Raw genomic sequence first — 8963 nt, forward strand, 5'->3', positions numbered from 1 at the left:
TCAAAGCAATGATGGTGGGAGTCTGCAGTGGGACTAGTGTTCAGGCAACCAGGACTCCAGGGACAAGTGGCATTCCAGAGGCAATGTGAATTCTTAGGGACACTTTTTCCTTGCAGCTGCTTGCACTCTCTGGGAAAACAAGCAGGAGAGTGAGGAGCACGAGGCAAAATGAACACAGACAGGGTTGGGGCACACACAGTCTGGGGATAAAGGAGAAGGTGGCTGTTAGAATGAAAAGGCAGGCAGGCCAAATGCTTTCTGAGTGCAATTATTTTAATGTGTCTCTCTTTTCCAAATTCCACATTGCACGCACAGAAATAGCAATTTTTTATAAAAGAGTCACACCAGAAATGCTGACTTGGAGAGCTAGGAACTCTCCTTATCTCCCACTGCACAAGGAGGCACGAGATTCACAACAACATCAGGCACAGCTGACCATGGGCGTGAGCAGACAGACAGACAGACATGGAAATTACAGAAGACAGAAGAAGGCAAGAGCAGGAAGGCAGCTGATGTCCTCATGGCCACCGTGCTGGCAGGGGGGTCACAGCCTGGTGGGCACACCCACCACACCAGGGCATCAGCATCTCACTGCTCCTGCCCCTGTGCCTGCCAGACCCCATCTCTGCTGCTTGTCCTCTCTTGGTCAGGCATTGTGTTATCCACCTCTGGTAGCATTTCACAGGGGAGCTGTGATAAGAGTGACTCCAGGATGCTCTTCAGTCCTGGCTTTCAAGACTTCAGCGATCAAAGAAAGGAATTGTGTGGTTATCACTTGATTTTACTAATTTTTTGGCTCTGGGTGCTCAAAGAAAAGTCTTACATTAACCATATTCACATGGGAAATGTCTCTAAAAGAAATCCAAGCTGTTATATACTAGTGAGGCCAGCAAGCTGGGAATCAAACTACATCAGCAAGCTGTTCTGCTTAATTGCTACAGCACTCATGGGCAGGCAGAAATCGAGGGAGCCTTTTTCTCAGCACAGCAGTTCCTGCACTCCAATGGGCAGGCAGTGCTGGGGGCAGAGCTCCCCAAGAAAATGAGCACTAAGGGAAATCACACAGGGATCAGGCTGTGCAGTCCCATCCAGCTTGGAGCAATCTCCAGATTCAGGTGTGCCAATGCCAACCCTGCTCCTTGGCAATGCTCATCCTTCAAGCAGCTTTCCATGGAGCTGGGAGCAGGGGTTTGCCCTCTCACAGCACAAATCAATGACTTGCCAGGACCTGGAGGCTGTACCAAGCACTTGAACCTGCATCTACCCAGCCCTACACAAGCACCCTTCTCCCAAAGGGTGTTCTGCCCTTCTCTGCCTCTTCTCCTCCTCATCAGTACAGACCCACCCTGCTAAAATCAAGATGTAATTCCTTGGTGGAGAAGGAGCTGTTGGAGGCAGCAAACTGCTGGAGGACTCAAAGACTCACATTACAACTCTTTGGTTAACCTTTTGTCAAGGAATTACTTCAACCTCATCCGACCTGGGCTCATGCAGGGACCATCAGCTGCCCAGGGGCTCCCCAGAGCAGCCAGGACCCTCCTGCATGGCCTGTGCAGCACCATGGCTCTTCTCTCCAGCTCCCCCATGGCTGCACGTGGTCCCTGGCACAGCACCCATGTGGCTCTCACAGCCTGGCCACACACAGGGACCTGGTGGCCAAGGGGAGCCTTGGCCATGCCACAACCCCTCTCTCTCCTCCAGCACTTCCCCTTAGCCCTCCCATCTCTCTCTACATGGATTTCTGATGGTTAAAGCCTCAGGGCTCTGTTGTCCTCAACCAAGCAAGCCGCTGCTGCTCCTGGGCTGAATGGGAAGTGTTTCCTCCCTCTGGCTACAGGAGATGTAAAGTAGTGTAAGAGAGGGATGACTGGAGGGAACACGAGATGGAAAACACATCTCAGAAAACCCGAGTGGTGCTGAGGGCATGGGCTGTTTGCTGACCCTTCTAACCTGGAAAACTTGAGCCACCAAAGGGAGGTAGGAGGATGCAGGATGAAAAGAAGCCAAAGTGTGCAACTCTCTGCTGCAGGATCACAAGTGATGGGAATTGACAGACAGTCAAGGTGCAAATGGATTATTTCATGGGGGAGAAATCCATTCAGGGCTGCTACATACAGGCACCACTTCCAGCTCAGGAAGCTCCTAAGCAATAGCACATTGGAAGCTGGGAAAGCACTTCTGGCAAGCAGCATCCTGGCTTTCCCCTGTTTTATGTTCCTCTCCAGACCTTGCTCTCTCAGCCTTGTCAGAAACTGGATTCTGGGCTAGCTGGGCCACTGTAGTGATGTGGTATGGTCCAGATGATTTCCTTGTCACTCAAAGTCTCAAAAACCTCATTTCAAATATAGAGTTACCATAAACAGAGGACCTGTGCAGCCATTCCTACTCAAGATCCACTCTCTTGCTGCTGCCTCCCCACACACAAGTCCTGCCTAGCAGTGCTGTCCTTCCCCACACTGATCCCACACGTGAACAGGGATCAGAGCAAAGCCCATCAGCACAGCACCGTGTTCTCAGCCAGAATCCCCCAGAGAAGAACACAAATCCTTTGCAGCATTATTCCATCAGATTAGGGTCTTTCTCAGGCAGAGTGGGAGTCTTTGCTTGGAACAGCTCTTGATAAATTCTCTTCTGCAAACTCATCCCACTGCTCTGCAAGCCCATGAGCACACTGAGCAGGCCATTTCCTGCAGCAAGGATCCACTCCTGGGCAATGGATCTCACAGTCACTTCAGGGAAGGAGGTACAGTCACCATCTTCCAGCACAGCTATTCTCAAGCCCATACAGTTATCTATCCTCTGCCCTGAGGCGTGTCCCCAGCCAGCCTTCCACAAAAAAAAAAAAATGGGAAGAATGTTGCCTAGTACTCAATACATAATCACAGCCTAAAAATTTAATTTGTGGGCTCCTGTTAGTCTCTGGTTACCCCAGGAGCTTATCCACAAGGATCCAGCCTGACTGATCTTCCAAGAAATACACTGTGAGGTGTAGCACAGCTGCAGCTCAAACTCATTAACATGAGAGGAAAATACCAGTGCTGATTGTGATCCTTGTGGTTCCTTCTCTTAGAATGGGCAGTAAAATCACCCAAATGAGGGCAAGATGGGCCAAGAATTTTCAGCAGAGGAGAGATGGTTTCACACTGCTTTTTCAGTAGCAAAGACATAGCTTTGTCCCTGCTGCCAAAAATTCTGGCACTAGAAATGCTGAAATCTTCTTGTGACTGAGTGGCAGCAAGCTGTAATTTACTGCATTCCTGCTTCTTTTATGTCCAAGAATTGCTTCACTTCTGAGAAGAAAGAGCTGTCATTTGTCAGTCCCATGTAGCCTCTCCTTCCAACTGTCACATTTCCACATTATATCAGACATATGAATTCATTCCCTTCTTCCTATCTGCTCCCCAAAAATGGCAGCGTATTTCCAGGAACCGAGATCATCTTTTCACAGCAGCATCATTATCAGTTTTCATTTTAAAACTGTATCATGGGCATGTTTCAGCAAAAATCTGGATTATTTTTCTTTCTGCTGTTGCATCCATCTCTCTTAAAGTGGTTCAGAGAGACCTGACTGTCTGCTGGCTTTCCACAAGCACCTTCCCCACACCTCTGACTGATGGTACATCTCCAGCAGCGTTTGGCTGGCTGCTGACAAAAGCTCTGCCCGGGTTTAGGATGTGGCCAGGTCCCTGGGCAGGTTGAGCTGTATGGCCTCTCCCCCTGTGGTGTATTTGGCCACTGGCCCGTTGCCCTCCATGGTGAAGAGTTTGCAAGCCTTGGCGTTCTCATGAACCGGTGTGGACTTTTTGGAGGAGATGGGGGAATTTGTGGGGCTCAGCTGGACAGCAGTGGTGTCCTGCACCGTGTGCTCGCTGGTTTCAATTTCAAAGGCTGTGTTGCCAGGTTTGATGAGGCCAATGTTAGAGCCTGGTTTGGATTTGCGGGCCCCGTGGGCTGGGGGCCTGCGGCTGCAGATGCAGCAGGCACCGAAGAACGTGAAGGCCACCACCAGCAAGATGGGTCCGATGATGATGGGAGGGTTGTTCACAGGGAGGAAGGTCCCAAAGGCAAATGCTCCCACCAAGGTGATGTTGATCCCTGCTAGCATGATGCAGAGTCCACAGGCACAGCAGAGAGCAGGGGAGGGGAGGCCCTGGGGTCGGGTCTTCTTCTGGGTGGGTTTTTGGGACAAAGAGGCGCTGCTCTTTTCACTGAGCATGCTGGGAAGAGTCTTGGAGATCACCTCAGTCCTCACAGGATGAATGCTGTGTTGAGAAGGCTGTTTCCAGTCTCCTGTTGCCTTGAAATCCTGGAGAGGAATGAAGAAGCAGCTGTTAGGGCAATGAAGTAAAGCACCTTTCCCGCACCATTCCTGGGACCAGCATCTTCTCCGGTTTGCTGGTGCCAGCAACTAAGCACAAACCCAAGCCTGCTTTCAAAGCTGAACTCTCCCTGACTGTGCTGGTCACATGTGGCCGCTCTCAGGCTGGAGCACTGAGCCCAGGGTGCTCCATATCCTTTGCTCTCCATGTGGATGATGCCCAAGTGAATCCGAGTGTGCCATGGCCAGAGCCTGTGCCTGGGCCATAGCTGGTTTCACAGGGTTTGTCACCATCCACACAACACCTGCCCAGAATAAGAATCCAGTACTGCCCTGAACACCCCTCGCTGCAGTACCAGGGTGATGTATTTTTGAATGGGTAATGGTCCATAATTGTGGCAGAAAGGGGGACACATTGCTCCATGTCTCAGTTCTCCAGTAATTGAAATGAGTCATCCAGGTTGCCTTTCCAGCCAGTGGGGAATAAAAGGTCCCAGAAGATGACCCAGAACATCCCCAACAGATGTCTGTACTGGGAGGCTGAGCTGACTACAGAGGCAACCCTGGAGATCCCTCGAGCAGGTAACACTTGGATGCTGGTGATACAAAAGCCATCCACAAACACTGAATGACACCCTGTCAGTCACACAATTCTATAATAAAATGGAGCAAATGTGGATGTTTTTTCATGTTTTAAACCATGCTTTCTACCATGCATCTAACCATCTTTGTTGTAATCACAGGAGACCCCACAGAAGGGGACTGAGAATCTTGCTTGCCTCAGCAGCCATAAACCCAAACTTCTACAAGGCTTGAGCATGAGCAGTATCAGCTCCAGGATGGAGGCTCATGGAAACTGAGATGCTGAAGCTGAAAAAGAGCCTCTGTGAGGATCTGTCTAGGACCCAAGGCGGTAACACAGCCCTGACTGACAGTAGCAGCTTCTCCATGGAGGAGATTATTGGATGTGGTGAGAGCTGGATTTGTGTTTGCCGTACTTGCTGGGAAGTCAAATTGCCAGAAGCCAATTTGTCAGCAGTTTGCTGGTGATGTCTTTGATTTCACAGGCAGGAGAGCATTTCTCTTCCCAGCCGGATTGCAAACAATAGCAGTCTGCTCTTCCTTCCTCTCCTGCCTAGCTTCCTAGCTTCTTCCCTCCTCTCCTGTCAAATCCCTTTTGAAAGTGTTGTCAGCAAAAAACTGATACCACTCAGTTTCTATGGCAAGAGCCAAGAATCTCTGTTGTGCTATCAACACTCTGTAGCCACTGAATTAAACAAAAAACAAAACAAACAAAACCAAAACAAAACAACCCCCCAAAACCAAAACAAAAACACAAACCCAAACAAAAACACCAAACAAAAACCAACAAGTACTAAGCCATCACCCATCACTCTGACACACACCAGTGGGATCAGCCGGGCATTTTCAATATGTTTCCTAGGTTATAAAATTTTCTGGCACCTCCAGCTGAGGCAAAGCTCTCTGCTGCTCTGTCAGGTGTCATATCTCATTTCCTTGGCTTGGGCTTTTGTTTAGACCTGAATGTGTGCAGCAGTCAACTTTCAGCAGAGTTCCTACTCTGTGAGGCAGCTGGAGCTGACAGGGACAGGTGCATCACAGGATTAAATCCTTCCTCATCTGGGATGCCTGACTGGGGAGAGGTCTCTCAGCAGGCAAAGATTTTTCAGGATACTGAGAGAGTGTGAGAGAGAAAGGGCATTTTCTCCATCAGCCAGGCTAACACATATCCATGTTTGCCTAGCAGCGTCCTTTTGTTCTGCCTGGGAACCCTGGCATGCTGATGGGAGCTGGAGCCCTGATTCTGCCTCCTTCACCAGCCCTGGACCAGCACCAAGATAGCTTCTGGTTAAAGACACATTTTTGCACTGCTTGCAGACCAGTTCCTGCAGATGCCAGCCCAAACCTTTAGCACACAGAGGCTGCAGACACCCCAGTGTGGCTCTTCCCCTTGGTTTGCCCCACATTCTCCCACTACAAAATACACACCAGGGAACCACGGGGCTGCTCGTGGTTAAAAACCATCACAGGTTCACTCCATCAGCTTTCTTCCTCCTGCCTTCTCACACTCCCCTGCTTCCAGCCTGAAGGAATTCTCCCTCCCGGAAGAGCCAGGCAGCTGGGCTCCAGCAGGACACTAAACACTCCAGCTGCTTCTGCTCTTAGGCAAGGCATCACCAGAGGTCTGGCTGCCCCTGAGATTTTCAAGAGGAACTTCAACCTGTTGCCCATCCCATCTGTCAGTGGGCACCTGTAGCCACTCCAAAGAGACCCTGCTGGTTTCTGGCTGCTTTTGAGGCTGCAGAGATATCACCCATCATGGTCCCTCATAGCTCATTTTCTCTGCCTGGCAATTTTTGTTGATCATTACAGATCCCCGAGCACAGGGGCTCAAGCTTGTCACACCCTCTCTTCAGCTGCACCAGGAGTATTCTGGCTGTGCAATGTCCAAGGCAAAACTTCTTTCCCCTCGTCTTTGCTTGCAGCACCTACACGGGGTAATGGACCTTTCCCAGCAGAAAACAATGGACTCACTGGAGATTCCTGCCTGGAACCTCTCCCATCAGGCTGGGGGCAGAAGATCTTGGAAGTCAAGCATGATTGCAGGGCCAGAATGTGATCTGCACACACACCCAGGGTAACTAACAGCACACAGAAATGTTTGGACTGGGAACACATAGAAAGTAGATCAGTGGTTGCTTTTGTCTTGTCCATATGAAACACCAGGGATTGCACACAAGGAATTCCTGTTAGACCACCAGATGACATGGGGCTGAGAAAGCCAACAGAGCAACGGAGGATAAAGCAAAAAAGAAACCAAAGCCACAGAATGCCTTAAGCTATCCTCTACCTAACAAGACCCCATGACAACATAAAGTCCATGTTTATTCTGTTTGTCATGTACAACAGAAGCATCTTTGCTCTTCTGTCATCTCCTAAAGCACAGGCTGATGTTTCTCCATCCCCTTCTCAGGCACAAGGATGGGCTGATGTGGGTCAGCTCCCACTGCTGACCTGCCTGAGGATATCTGGCAGCTTTTACCTTTCACTACAGTGAAATCAATGGCTTCAAAAATTACCAACTTTTCAGCCAAATTACTCTGATTAAAATTACCAATTTCTGTTCCATCAGGAGTGGAAAAAGTTCTCTTTGGGCTCTTTGTTTGAAACAGGTCTTTTCTTATCAGTTAGAGTGTAGGTTTCTTCTCCAAACAATATTTCATCTTGAAATGCACTACTGCAAGCACTGCTGTGCAAAAATAAAAGCTGCACACTCAAGCTGGCATGATGGAAATCCAGAGGTTATAATGATTCCTTCCAAGGGAACAGCCACCCCTCCCTATACTCTCAGGAGGACAAAGACAGACTTTCACCCATATGTCTGAGAGTTCCTAGAGCTTGAAGGTCATACTGACATATTCAGCCAGCATTTTAGGAGCATTGTTTAAAGCAATAGCAGCAGCACCAGCAGCATGTACAGCTAAATACACTTCCCTCTTAGTTGTAGTGGAGAGAAATTGAGCTGTCATCCTTCCACACCGTCTCAGTGCAGCAGCACAACGAAAATATTTGACAAACCACAGATGAGTCCTCTTTCCAGAGGTGTGATGGCACAGAAAAATAATGACAGTGATCAGCAAACTGAAATTGCAGTCAGGCAGCTACAACCACCCCACACACAGGCAGGTTCACAAACACACAGGCACGCAACATTTATCTGCCAGGAGAATCACAAGACTTTTTTTTTTTGCCTGGGCAAACTGCTGGCAAACTCTCTGGCAGGGCCAGAGAGAGCCTCGGTGCCTGGAAGGGGAGGATACTTACCTGGGCTGGAGCGTGGAGCCGGGGAAGGCGATGGAGAGAGCGGCTGCCTCGGGTCTCCCCTTCACCCTTCAGTCGGGGATGGCAAAGCCATGGCTAGTCCCGGCAGAGCCGGGGCTGGAAGCCCAGCTGTGCGCTGCGGGCAGAAGGATCTCACATCCCTCCTCCCCTCTTGTCACCAAGCTCAGGAAACTTTGCTGGGTGTCAGGCGGGCAGTCCTTGGCGCAGCTCAGCGGCTCTGTGCAGCTCCGCCGCTTTCCCCCCACTTTCTTCCTTCCCCTCGGAGGACGATGTTGCTCTCCTTAGGCAGATGGGCGCTCAGCCGCAGCATCCCTGCCCCGCCGCATCCTCTCCTGCCTCCTCCTCCTCCCCGCAGCCCGCGGTGCCCAGCAGGCTCAGCCCACCGCCCACCGCTGTCCGGCACCGCTCATCCTCGCCCCGCTGCTTTTCCTTCTTCCTTTTCTACTTCAAGGCTGCAGCTCCCGCCCCCTTCAGCTGACAGAGGCGCCCGGAGCAGAACAGCCCCTTTTTCCCCCAGGGAGAGGAAAAAGCCGGGAGCGCATCCCCGGCGAGGGTCAGCCCCGGGGCGGAGAGCGGAGCGCGGCGGCCGCGGGGGAGAGAGGGAGACAGCGCCGAACGCCGCGGAACGGTGTGCGGGCTCGGCCGTGCTGCAGCGAGGCACGGACCTCCCAAAGGTTTGAAAAGCACGTAACGAATAATAATAATAACAAATACAGCCGGTGTTCGGTGCCTTTGGATGGCGGGGGGATGCCGCAGGGATGCGTGCGGGGAGTCCGTGCTG

The 8963-nt window shown here is 50.9% G+C and overlaps 1 protein-coding gene across 1 annotated transcript; it reads right to left on the bottom strand.

Moving 5' to 3' along the window:
* Positions 1-271: 271 nt before the first annotated feature.
* TMEM275 (transmembrane protein 275) lies at positions 272-8584 on the bottom strand. The gene is made up of 2 exons (XM_041483535.1): positions 8165-8584; positions 272-4306 (listed from the first exon to the last, which is right to left on the bottom strand). Exon 2 carries the CDS (start codon positions 4214-4216, stop codon positions 3668-3670), a length of 549 nt encoding a protein of 182 aa, XP_041339469.1. The 5' UTR covers positions 4217-4306; positions 8165-8584; the 3' UTR covers positions 272-3667.
* Between the last annotated feature and the right edge of the window lie 379 nt (positions 8585-8963).

Source organism: Pyrgilauda ruficollis, unplaced genomic scaffold (genome assembly GCF_017590135.1).
Source record: "Pyrgilauda ruficollis isolate IOZ18807 unplaced genomic scaffold, ASM1759013v1 scaffold6, whole genome shotgun sequence".
Lineage (NCBI taxonomy): Eukaryota > Metazoa > Chordata > Aves > Passeriformes > Passeridae > Pyrgilauda > Pyrgilauda ruficollis.

Excerpts from the sequence above, each read along its gene's own strand:
- TMEM275 (XM_041483535.1), bottom strand. The coding sequence starts at position 4,216 with ATGCTCAGTGAAAAGAGCAGCGCCTCTTTGTCCCAAAAACCCACCCAG.